At 40.6% G+C, this 13713-nt stretch overlaps 1 protein-coding gene and 1 long non-coding RNA gene across 2 annotated transcripts in view; both read left to right on the top strand.

The window, feature by feature from the left end:
* The window catches only part of LOC140351666 (uncharacterized), a 344644-nt gene that overhangs the window by 270393 nt on the left and 60538 nt on the right, over positions 1 to 13713 (top strand). The gene's annotated exons all lie outside the window — the stretch shown is intronic.
* The window catches only part of thada (THADA armadillo repeat containing), a 165224-nt gene that overhangs the window by 136934 nt on the left and 14577 nt on the right, over positions 1 to 13713 (top strand). Inside the window, exons 35-37 of the mRNA XM_072437603.1 lie at positions 2648 to 2720; positions 3903 to 4053; positions 4894 to 5016. Of these exons, the coding sequence (XP_072293704.1) occupies positions 2648 to 2720; positions 3903 to 4053; positions 4894 to 5016 (347 nt within the window). The remainder of the gene's footprint in view (positions 1 to 2647; positions 2721 to 3902; positions 4054 to 4893; positions 5017 to 13713) is intronic.

Here is a 13713-nt window from a genome sequence, read left to right as displayed (position 1 = left end):
TTTTATCGTCTTTTTATTATCATTGTGAACCTAATTTACCTCATTCTCTTTTCGCCTTGTTCTCCTCCATTGTTTTTCTTCAATCGTCTCCCACAACTGCCGATTTCACCATCGCAGAAGCTCCGAACGAAAGCCAACGCTCCTCTCTAGAGTATGCGTTCGTAGTAATCCAACTCCCACTTTTCTCACCTGAAAAGCACTCCCCGCTGCCCTCTGTGCACACCTGCAGTCCAAACATCCCCTCCTCTCCCCTCTCTCCTCCCGTGTGATGGACAGGGTGCACTGTCCGCCCCTCATTCAGAGCCACGGCCCGTGCAGCGGCGCACATCCCGGGTCAGTGGCTGCACCTGGGTCCGGCGGATCCTTTTCACACGCTGTTTCCGTCTGGGCTTTCCGTTCTGCCCCCGACACTCACTGACACGAGGACCGTTTTGCTGAACCGGTGTTGAAAAGAGGGTGAGGAAGTGTAATGCAAGAATATATGACCTCAACAGGAAAACCTAATACTTCATGATCACGTGTGAGGAGACGTTTAAAGTAAATGTTAAACTCGTCTGTTAGCGTGTGATTGAGATGACTTCATACAGTGTGTAAAATGTAGTGATCAGATTGTTCATGCCAAAGCTGTACTTACGGCTCAATTGTTTAGCCAGATTTGGGAATTGAACCCTCAACAGATTGATGCTGGGTAAACCACTCCAATAAGTTAACTTACAAACATTTCTTGTGCACGTTTTTTACTTTCCAAACCTTACACAAAGCTCTGTTATTCAGCCCCGCTTTATTACTGCTTTGGTAAATTGTGCATTATTTTATTATTAGCTGCACATCTTCCTCTTTTTTTTAAACTTGTTTTGTTCTTTAAAAAAAAAAAAAAAATCCTACAAAGTAAAAATAAAAAGTTCTCGATATATAAAAATTAGGACATTAATCTTAATTTCAATAACTTTGATTAGTTAACATGTATTTAATTGATTATTTTTCTTGTTTAAAGGTGTTTCTGACTTGTTACTTCTTATTTTAAACCAAAATTACTTGCCAATGTGACTTAAATGTATCTTTTTTCAAGCTGAATTCTCCTGTAACCAGTCAAAAATGTCATGAAGCCAGTGAAATACTTTACATCCCTAGACAAGATATTCACCTTACACAATATACCAAGATCCAAACCATTTCCGTTCAATTATCTAGTTATAATTGCCCTTACAACACCACTAGACCTACAAGATTAGACCGTAAACATCAGCCTTCTTTGTACTCTGAGATCTTACTAGAATACTCCATTTCCTTTGCTATTTACTATAAAACCAGAATGAATCCCCCTTTTAATCACCTGCTGACTCAACCCTCTCGTATTATGTGTATTGAATGGCATATTGAATAGTGAGACGCCTCTGAATCCACTAACCGACCTCATATTTATGCGTCCGCTCCTCTGACCCGCACACTGGCCCGACGCACACCTTTCCTGACGGGCGGCGACTCTACGGTTCTCACCCCGGGACAACGGCGATCAGGGTCGGGTTACAAAGACCTTCAGCCTCGTCCCGGCCGCAAATCTCTTCTCCTGGGATCCTCTTTCCCTTTCGGAGCGGCCCGAGGCTTGTGATTAGAGCCGGTTTTGGGACGGGATTGGGTTTCCCGCTGGCTGCGTTTGCCCGTCGAGCGTGATCGGATGTCATCGAAGGCTATTGTGAAAGGCCATGTCGTGGCGAGGCGCGGCACACGTCTTTTTTGTGGTTTGTAAGTCCATCCACGTCGGGTGTAGCAATCGTTCCCAATATTTTCCTGTTGTTCTCCAATGTGTGCAAATATAAATGAAAATGCCTTTTTACTCGCGTTTTTAAACTGAAATGTTCAATTATCACCAGTATTTGAGCTCGATTTTCGTGTTTTCGTGTCGTATTTTTGAACTTCTTTCCCTTACATGCCAATAAAGATGCTTAGGTTTGAATGTTACGGTATTTTCCGGACTATAATTTTATTGTTTTATTCTGTGTTTTGTGAAGCACTTTGTGACCTCTGTCTGTGAAAGGTGCTATATAAATAAAATTTACTTACTTACTTACTTACTTACTTACTTACTTACTTACTTACTTACTTTAAAGCCTTTACCGTATTTTCCGGACTATAAGTCACACCAGCCAAAAAATACATAATACTGAAGAAAAAAAACATATATAAGTTGCACTGGAGTATGAAATGCGGTTGCAAGTGTGAAAATAACAAATAATATCATATATAAGTCGCTCTGGAGTATAAGTATATAAGTATAAGCCGCACCCAGGCAAAACTATGTGCGACTTATTGTCCGGAAATTATGGTAATTTTGTCACATTTTGTTTCGCTTAATGCACCTTATATAAAAATGTTTTTATTGAAAATAGACCGTTAATTGACAGTGCGCCTTATAATCGAGTGTGCCTTATAGTGTGGATAATACGGTAATTTGTTGTAGGCTGTTTGAACACGAGATGCAAACACAAAACGGGTCACAGAGGGAAAACAAACAGGCAAAACAAGAGTAGAGAATATGGATTTGAATGACATAAAAGTAATAATTTACAAACATTTTAAACATCCAAATCTACTCTGAAGATGTTTTTTCTTTTCATTTCATGGTGTTTCTGTACGTTTCTGTTCGTAGCGTGGAGCTCCACTGCGCCGCCCTCACCCTCCTCTCGCTCCTTGTGGCTCAGCACGTGACCTCTGACCCTCAGGTAAACATTGGCGGTAAATGGAGCGCGTTTTAGGTTCCTTTGTTCACCGGGGACGACATTGCAGCTGACCTGAGCGTGAGCGGTCGTCCAACGGGAGCTCAGCTGTGCAAACTGGTTCAAGGGCGCTATTGTTTGAACGACAACTGGACAGTAACGCTTTTGTTATTACAGTTATATATTAACAGTTTTATATTAACTGTGTGTAGCCTGTTAGCTTAAGTAATGTGTGATTCCAACATTGTTTGCTTTGTTTCTTTATCATGTTTATCATTCAAATCAATCACATTTTATTTGTAGAGCACAATTGGTACAAAGTGCAATTCAAAGTGCTTTACCCCGTTAAAAACACATAAAAAACACAATACAGTTTAAGTCACAATAAATAAAAACATAAACTCACAACACATTATTTTGCGGTATTTTAAATATTAAAAAACAGATTAAAGTGTTTCAGTCATTATGAAATGTAAATTCAAAATGTGCACTGTGTAACTTTTCATAAGACACACTCTAACGTATCAAACAAAATTGTGATTTATTACATTGAATAACAGTGGTGGAGATGGATAAATGTGATACTTTACTTTTGCACAAATATCTAATTCACAGAGGCAAGAACTGTCCAGAAGCTTTACACAGAGCATCTTTATACACATAATTAAACACCATATATATGATCAGTTTCTAAGAAGAACGTTTGAATACTGCAAACTAGTAAATAAATAAAAACATAACAGACTACCGTATTTTCCGGACTATAAGTCGCACTGGAGTATAAGTCGCACCAGCCAAAAAATGCATAATAGAGAAGAAAAAAACATATATAAGTCGCACTGGAGTATGAAATGCAAGTGTGAAAATAACAAATGATTTCACATATAAGTCGCTCTGGAGTATAAGTGTATAAGTTTAAATATAAGTATAAGTCGCACCCCGGCCAAAACTATGAAAAAAGGTGCAACTTAAAGTCCGGAAAATACGGTAGGATCAGTTTCTAAGAAGAACGTTTGAATACTGCAAACTAGTAAATAAATAAAAACATAACATGAGTAAAATGCTTAGTGCAGAAGATTATATAAAGTATGTTGTGTGTAATAAACGAGTCGTACAGTGAATGTTAAAATGGCCTAAAAACGTCATTATAATAATAAAAACGTCATTATAATGCTGCAATTTGATCAGGACGGTGACGCGGCCTCTCGCTTCTCCGAATGGGCTACTCTGGTGTGCTCCTGCTGCAGCGAAGAGCAGCCCGCCGAGGTCAAGGTGATGGCGTCCAAAGTCCTGGTCCAGTCCACGGCGCCGGTCCTCACCAGCCCCTGTCTGCCTCTGGGTACGAGCCGAATGACACGGACTTCATCTACAGCGAACGCAGTGTTTTCAGCCTGGAAACTATCAACACTGTGGACTAATATCATATCAAAGTATCTGTGCTTCTGTTCCAGTCTTTCCATTTCCATCTTTGACATGGTTTACTCTATTTTCAGTTTAGTTTCTTCTTTCCTGTTGTTATTTTTATGTCTATTCCACTGGTAAATGTTGTGTTTTCTTATCACTTTCAATTTACCATATTTTCCGGACTATAAGTCGCACTGGAGTATAAGTCGTACCAGCCAAAAAATGCATAATAGAGAAGAAAAAAACATATATAAGTTGCACTGGAGTATGAAATGCAGTTGCAAGTGTGAAAATAAATAGTATCACATATAAGTCGCTCCGGAGTACAAGTATATAAGTATAAATATAAGTAATAAGTCGCACCCCGGCCAAAAATATGAAAAAAGGTGCAACTTATAGTCCGGAAAATACGGTATCAGGGCCTAACAATCTCTTTTCACTGACCTTTCATAATCCAAACAACGAATCCATTCATTGAATGAATTGCGAAATTAATCGAGTAACAAAATAACCTTTAGTTGCCGCCAACAATTGTACCTTTTATAGTGTCGAATTTGACATTTGACATTCGCCTGGTCGTGAATTTAACATTACAATTTTCATCTCGTTACATTTTTCTGTCATGCTCAGTAATGCATTTCTAATTTGATGTATTTTCCATTTACTTTTAATTGTATCTGTTAGAAAAAACGATAATCATAGGGGTTTGTTGTTCCCCTATGATTAAACAAAACCGTTTTAACTCATTGATTATAATATGCGCTCTTTATTCTAGGGTTGGACTCTACGGTTTCTTTGTGGAGGAGTCTGGTCGCGCTGCTGCAGGACGAAGACCAGGAAGTGCGAGACGCCGCCGCCGACTTCATCCGCTTTGTCCCGGCGTCGCTGCTCAGTCCAGGTACTTGTACTGCGTTTTTGTCCGAGTTGTGAATATAAACAAGAACGCGCCACAAAGACAGTGAAGCGTTATCATGAAACAGAGTAGATTTACTTACTTCAACCCTTTTCTTTAGGACGATTTATAACCAGCAGCTTTCTTTCAACAGGTACTTTAGTATTATCTATCCGGTATTTGCAGTTTTCCTTCCACCACTGGCTTTAGGTCTCTGTGAAGTTGCGTGTTTATCCATTTAGTGTGTAACTTTTCATCTGTACTTCAAACGGCAACTCAAAATCCTTGTTAAAAAAAGTGACTTACAGGTACTATCATAACGGAAGACACAATCGGTTTGTGTGATTTAGTACATGTAATGCTGTTCTAACTAGGGCTGGGTATTGCCAAGACTCTCGCGATACGATACATAGCTCGATACAGGGGTCACGATACTATACGTATCCCGATACGATACATATCTCGATACAAGGGTCACGATACTGTACGTATCCCGATACAGGGGTCACGATACGATACGTATCTCGATACAGGGATCACGATACTATACGTATCCCGATACAGGGGTCACGATACTATACGTATCCCGATACAGGTGTCACGATACAATGCTTATCCTGATACAGGTGTCACGATACTATACGTATCCCGATACAGGGGTCACGATACTATGCTTATCCCGATACAGGTGTCACAATACTATACGTATCCCGATACAGGGGTCACGATACGATAAGTATCTCGATACAGGGGTCACGATACTATACGTATCCCGATACAGGGGTCACAATACTATACATATCCCGATACAGGGGTCACGATACTATACGTATCCCGATACAGGGGTCACGATACTATACATATCCCGATATAGGGGTCACAATACTATACGTATCCCGATACAGGGGTCACGATACTATACGTATCCCGATGCAGGGGTCACAATACTATACGTATCCCGATACAGGGGTCACAATACGATACGTATCCCGATACAGGGTCACAATACTATACATATCCCGATACAGGGGTCACGATACTATACGTATCCCGATACAGGGGTCACGATACTATACGTATCCCGATACAGGGGTCACGATACTATACGTATCCCGATACAGGGGTCACGATACTATACGTATCCCGATACAGGGGTCACAATACTATACGTATCCCGATACAGGGGTCACGATACGATACGTATCCCGATACAGGGGTCACGATACTATACGTATCCCGATACGATACATATCTCGATACAGGGGTCACGATACGATACGTATCTCAATACATTTTTGAAAAAAGGGTCTTAAAAATGTACCAAATGGGTAATGTTTTTACTCTGGATAAGAAAATGTAGGAAATTTCATGTTTATCCACAAAGCACTTATTTATAAATCCATTCTGCTCTGATAACTTCATACATCCAACCAACTGATCCAAATAGAAACATAAGGAACACATTCTAGTAAAGTATTGCATGTTTCATGGTCTGAACAGCTGCAGCAGCATCTTCTGCACAGATCAGCTTCTGATCAGGTCCACAGCTCCTTCTCACCTCGACCGAGAGGAGCGCAGCACAAACAGCAGAAGTACTATTCCACCTCATTTAAAGCCTACTGGCCACAAAAATATATCTATATATCTATATAGATATATTTTATATTAAAAAAATATCATTACTATGACTCAGTATCGATACGCGACGATATATCGCTGTACCGATATTTTAAACACAACCCTAGTTCTAACCTTACTTTACCCATAGATGAGGCTTGACCTAGTTTTAGTGAGTCTGAAACTATCATTTTTACATACGTGCTGTTGTTGACATGGAAAACATTGTGTCCAAAACGACGCGATGGCCTGGACTCTCGGTGCTAAACATTTCGCCCTCAAACATTCGCGTACTGTATAATTTAACGTTAATCAAAATAGCTCCGTGTGGATCTACAGGGAAGGCAACGGCATAAACAGACGCTGCCTCCCGACCGCGGCGAACACGTGGTGGCGGTGGAAGGGGGCGGATGACATAATTTCGTGCTAAGAGTTGGGGAACATTCCTGGAACGAAGAGCGCTAATTTGAGTTTGGCCGACGGGACGCTGCAGTGAAAAGAGTGTGTTTATAAGAGCAAGTGTGTGGTTATGTGTCATTGTTTTGAGAATGAGTGAGGTTTGTTTTCTGAAGATTTTTTTTATAACATTGTCAAGTGAATGCCTCTTAAACTGCCCGCCCAAACACTCCAGAGAGGGATGACTAAGGCACACATGATCTTTGCCCTGATTTTAAATCTGATTTGCCTCTTCATAAGTTTGGGGAGGCGTGGCCCGAGTAGCTCTTCTCAGAAGCAATCATGTGACGTGGCACATGTCCCGTTATATTCTGTTGTGACTATTTATCGGGTCGCAGCTCCAAAACTTCAATTATTTTTCACGACTGTCGCTTACGATCGATTTTACAACAGCCAATCAGAGCAGCCCGACAACGCCAGGCTCTTAATCTGCAGGAATAGCAGACGAGACCAACAGAGTTTGTGTAAATGTTTTCATTCATCACAATGACATGCTCCTCACCTGTAGCTGAACACGCCCTCCTGTCGGCCATAAAAGCAGGATTACTTTTCTCTGTGCTGTGAATAATAGAGCATAGTAAGGCATCATTGTGTATTTGTTTTCTTTGCGACGCCCTGTTCGATCACAAGACACCTTTATAGTCCTTCACTTGTAGCGGATCCTTCCTGGAAACGGTGACTCTGTGGTGTCGCTGTCCTCCTCATGTCTTAAATCGCTAAACCTTTTTAAGTCCTCGTGGCCTAATGGGACCTGCTCACTAATGAGATGGTTATTATTCTGAATCAGATCAGTCATGGTTCATAAATAAGCTCTTTCTAAATCCGTTCTTAATACTTTCTCCCACAGGACGTCGCCTTGTTGTTTGCTTGGTTATGTTTTTGTGTTTGTTGCACTGTCAATGACTTTTATTTTAAAGGGAGCACATAGGAATTTATTTTAAACCAGCTAAATAGAAATAGACGGACAAAATGAGACCATTGTATGTTTGGCGGGACACTATACTCACCTTGAATGTATGAATGTTTTATAAATGTGCTTTTCACAGCAGTCAAATAGGCACATTTCACTCAGTCCGTCTCAAGGCAGCTGCGACTACACAAGTATATCACCTCCACTGAACACTAATATAAATCAGCAGTTAAATCACAATGACTTCCTTTTCATTTGTGTTTCTTTAATGAGGAATAAACACTTTTAGGAAACGTGTTAAAAAAAGTCTAAAAACAAAAAAGGGACAACTGGCTCTTTTTATTGGTTCAAACAAAGTGAGCCGGCCCCCCTGAACTTCAACGCCGCGACAGCTGACAACAATCTCGTACCCCCCTCACAAACACTTCTACTTCCTGTATTTTCCCTCAGCTTTCCTGCAGGAGCCTCCCTTATTGTGTCTGTTAGCGCCGATGCTATCTGCTAACACAACACGAGCCAGGGGAAAAACACGTCGTCCGGCAACACGAGTCACGGGGGGGCGGGGCTTCACGGGCCAATTTGTTTATTTTTCTTTTATAGTGACACTCTGGCTTTATTTGTCCGCCACTGTGGTCGTCAGGGAGCGATAATAAAGTTTGCAGCGCCGATGTAAGAACTCAGGAAACGTGTTTAAAATTCCTCGTCGTGTTTTGATTGCGGGCTTTTCTGCTGTGATTGTGCTCTTCACGTGTTTATGTTGCGCCGGGGCCGATCACACGGAGATAAGCTGTCATCTCGACATCAGATAAGCGCCAGGCAACACGACTTCCACAGAGAGGCTTTGCAGAGGGACGGGAAGGAGCACAATGGGCATAATTACGCGGTGGGTGTCCCTGGGTTTGAGTAGACAAGAAAAAGGAAAAAGAAAAGGTTGATGCAATTAGACTTAACTGTACACGCAGTAGAAAGGAAATGTGTCATACTTACTGTCACTGCACTTAATCAGATCATTTTTAGACTGGCTAATAGCTAAATTAGTTTTGTTTTTTTTTCACTTTTAGACATTGGAAACCTTCTTTTTGTTAGTCCACTTTGCAGAAATGTATCTTTAGTTGAAAATGAGGATGATTTTAGATTAGATTTGACCAGTTTTATTGCTTTAAATTGGGGCTATTTGCATTAAATAGAGCTTCATTCTATATTTGTATTGTATCTAACATGAGTATTGTCTTTGTTTATGAAATGTGTTCTATACATTAATTGGATTGGAGCTCAGAAATGACATGAAATACCTCAATTTTAGCATTACTGGCTCTCAAAAATGATACAATTTATACAAAAAACTATCTGGTTGTAGGTCTTTTTTGAGTGACCATTTCTTTTTTTTAGACCACAGACGGAGCAATATTTTAAAACTTTGCAATATTTCATCATTACAGTGTGAGAAAGACAGTGGAAGGTGTTTTAATCCATTTTTTTTTTCATACAAATACATTTTCCGTATTGCCACACACATTTTTAGCTCTAATGTGTTTCCCATTATACATGCAGACAAGCCCATGCAAACGAGCCACTGAAATAAGCATAACATTAGCCCGGACCTCCACGCTCCCAGAGCCGTGAATGGGGCACTGAAGATGGTAATTCTGGTCATCTCGTATATGAATGAACGACCGCGGCCTGGACCAGCCCGGGACCCTCTCCGCTCAGTGAAAAGCAAACCAGGAAACGCAAGAGGACATTACACCCCGCTGACTGTAAAAATAACAAACCTTCATTTAGAGAAGTATGTCATCTCACCTCAGACTCAGCCCTGATCCGTAATTAAACTGGAGTAGACCCATGGTTAGAGCAGGAGTTCACTTTACTGCTGTTGTACTGGGCATTCATCCCGTCTACTGTCACCAGGTCTTCACATTTTAAGACCATATATTTTAACATTATGTTGAATGACAGTGGCATTGGCTTCTGCATTATGTAAATGATTAAAGGTGTGCTAGATTAAGACTAAACAAGTACAGAACAGGCTCAATTTAGGACCAAATAACAACAAATATGCTTTAAAGTGCCTATGACAGGTTTTTACGATTTTCAAATTTTGACTTAATTTGATGGTTTATACCTGTTGTACGTATAAATTATAGTTTTACACCAATCGAGCAGGTATTGGTGGAGAAAAGTTGAAAAATCTGTAGAAAAATGACAAGAAGTGACATCACACCAGGGACACTCATTCCAGAAGTATAGGCATTATTTACTCAGAAGAAACTACTTTTTTTTGACTCTCTTAATATTAATTCAACAAAATAAAGTTGCTCTCATATTTTGATTTGTCAAATAAATTGTGACATTAAATGAGATTTTGCCCGGTGTTATTCTCAGTGTAATTTCCTAGTGTGATGTGATATCAATTACAAACAGGAAGTTAAATTATAAACCTAAAAAATGACCTAACATTTTTTTTTTTTTAATTTGGCAAAATTCTAAATATATATTTATCTTAACTGCATTTTAGTTCAATAAGTCGTCCAACATCTTTAAAGGCACTGTACCAGAGTTTCTTCATGTTTTTTGTATAGTATATATAGTATATTGTAAAATCAGCTCTAAGGCTCAAAATAAGACTGCTGTGTGCCGTCTGCATTTGTTTATGAAGCCTAGTTTACCTACTGGGAACACCACAATTGCACTGGTCTGTTGTTAGCATGCTAGTTGTTGTTAGCAGCGGCCCCTGAATGTTGTGAAACGCGGTTATAATCTGATTTCGGTTAATCGTTATAATGCTCAGATCGCATTGAGAGAGAGAGGAATGAGTTTATAGTTACAGTTTATAATGAACTAAGTCTGTTTTTCACACCTTTAAGACGATAAATATCAGGTACAGCTCCTAAACCTTCCGTGGCTATGATTACCCCGCTGGCATGCACTTTTTAGGGGGCTATTTTTACCTCACTGCAACTTGTAACGTTTAAAGAAGTTCATTTTGCTCCAGATATTTATTTGTCTGTGCGTTACATAGAGAATAAAATCACAGGTGATGCCAAATCTTGCACTAGATGCACTTTAATTTGACACTGATTGAATTCAACTCCGATATTTAGATGCATATTGTCGTGTTTTAGGTCATTATATTAGATTATGACACCTAAAACTACGGTCAAGCTAGAGCTATTTATTACATTACTGCTGATGTTTCAACTTTTATTTGGAGGCCCATTGTTACAGTTACAATTTCACGTTTCATATAGAATAATTATTAGCAAATACACCTCATATTAGTGCCTTAAACTTAACAGTCCTGACCGATTTCGCTGAACTGTATTCCGTTTGCTGACGTTTTCCATCCGAGCGATCCCCTTGTTGTCTTTATCTCTGAGCTTATCTAAACTTAATTTAACAGACACTTTTCACTTCTTAACTTCTGAACTCCCCCCTCTCCTCCTCAGTATGCAAAACCACGCTGATAATCACACTCCCGCTTTAACGCTCCTCCGCAAACATTACAAAGGCGTAATCTCTCTGTCGTCTGCCCGACAATGGAGGGATGAAAGGCAAACGTGGCCGGCTTCTCCCTCCAGGGTCTCCACGCGGTGTCTCCACGGCGATCCTGCCCCCCACCCTCACCGCATGCAAACTGTTGGAGGAGATTAGCCGCCGCATGCAAACGTCACCCCGTGTTTGAGCTCATATCCTGGCTTTTCTTAGCCTCGCTCCTTTAACTTTGCGATGGAAAACGGTGTAGATGGTTTGAAGCGGTGGGACGGGGCGCTGCTGGGGGGGCTCTGGACGTCTTCTGTTGATGCTTGGGAGACCAAAGAGTCTTTATTCCTGTTTTAGTTCACGGGTCGTCATGGTTTACATCGGCCGGTCAGTCCTGGTCTGTGCTATTATTATATTTTCTTATTGTACTGTGCGTTTTAATGTGACGAATGAGCCCAAAATGGTTAAATGATTGACTCGAGTTGCACCTGATCAAGTCCTGGTTGGATCCTGGTTTGGACCTGGTCTAGCGCCGGTTTAGATTTGGTTCATCAGGACTAAGATGGCACTTTTAGAGTTGGTTTTCTTGATATATTGATTGATGATGGCTTAACCAAAGTTTGTATTAGTCCACAAGTTATTTTGTTAGGATTATAAGGGTTCATATGGAGTGCATAAGAAAACCGAGTGAAATAGCTGGAGTTTTAGGCCTGATATGTTGAGTTTAATCTCCCTTTTTACATACAATTGCACAGTTTGCTAAACCTTCTTTCTTAGACAGACTTAATACCCCATTTGTGTCGATTGAAAGTGGCTGTACTCAATTATGTCCATGTATTGTATGTTCACATGCAGTTACATAATATTGGAAAAGCTCTTGGCATCAAAATAAGACCTCTGTGTACTGTCTGCATCAAATAAGAAAGGGAAGCATATGTTCGGACCGCCGCAAACACTTTAAAATGAACAAACTAGTTTTTATAGATGATAAAAATCAGGCGCAGTGCTTTTGACCGATGCACAGAACTCCAAATATGTCCATCGCTTCTGCGTCTCTCGCCGTCCTTTCTCTCTCTCTTCCCTGTCAGTCCAGAGCCATCCTGTAAATCCAGAGCCATCCTGTCAGTCCAGAGCCATCCTGTCAGTCCAGAGCCATCTTGTAAGTCCAGAGCCATCCTGTAAATCCAGAGCCACGCAGTCTGCCGTCAGTGCGCGAGCGTCTGCTGTTTGTTTACGCCGCTATCGTTTGTGAGCGGAGCGAGGGAGGTGCGAGCCGCTTCGGACGGAGGTGACGACTCGTGGCTCTTTGATATGGAGCCAGAGCCGTGTGGGAACGGAGAGGCGGGGCCGCTGTCACAAACTGAAGGACAAACACACGGCACTGCGCTCATTCTCCAGCTCTGTGGTTCTCAACTCCACCGGAAATGTACGGAGGAAACGCTGAAAACTGCAGTTAGACTCGGGCCAACTTTGTAGATCCACAAAGGAAATGACTGTCTCACACACACTGCATTATATTATCCACATTTAAATACTCACTGCTTCAAACGAGGTAAAAATAAGTGTGATGTACCGTAAGTAGAATGTAATAAAAGTAAATTAAATATACACCTACATATATGTACCATGGCTATATTCCAGTAGCATGCGGTGAGTTTTATGGATGGGACAATGAGTCTGTTCTGTTCAATATTTAGCAAATAAGATAATATAACCTTTATTTGTCCCACAATGGGGAAATTCCAGTTCAAATAACACAAAAGTGAAAAAATAAATCTAAAATGCAATGGGGCCTTTGAACCCCAGCGTAACGAGAAGAAGAGTCATGCTTCCCGTGCAGTAATCCCCAGCGTCCTGTAGAGGCCACTAAAAGACAAAAGACGGCGTGAGTTCAGCAAAGCTTCAACAGCAGAAGTGAGGGTAAAACTGACTTATTTTTATATATTTTGGAACAATTCATATATAGTTGTGACACTGTAATTTTAGATTTTATTGGTCAATCACCGCTTGCCTTGATTGCCCTGACCGCATGCCACTGCTGTTATATTGGACCCTCTTTACTTTCAAATGCAGATGCTTATAATGGTTTAACTTCTTTTATTGTCATAAACTCTTTAAAGTAGCTAGACTCTTAAAAAAGGGACTGCTCAAAGATTAAAACAAAGCTAAAATGATTCGTTCATACTTGTTTTGAGTCCGTTTTAGTCCTGATGTAGACCTAGTTTGGTCCCGTTCTAGTC

The sequence above is a fragment of the Eucyclogobius newberryi genome, unplaced genomic scaffold (genome assembly GCF_026437365.1).
Source record: "Eucyclogobius newberryi isolate DKJ021-1_F unplaced genomic scaffold, fEucNew1.0.hap1 SCAF_8, whole genome shotgun sequence".
NCBI classification, from domain to species: Eukaryota; Metazoa; Chordata; class Actinopteri; order Gobiiformes; family Gobiidae; genus Eucyclogobius; species Eucyclogobius newberryi.
Note: the sequence above shows the minus strand (reverse complement) of the source record. Positions and strands in the feature narration are given on the sequence as shown.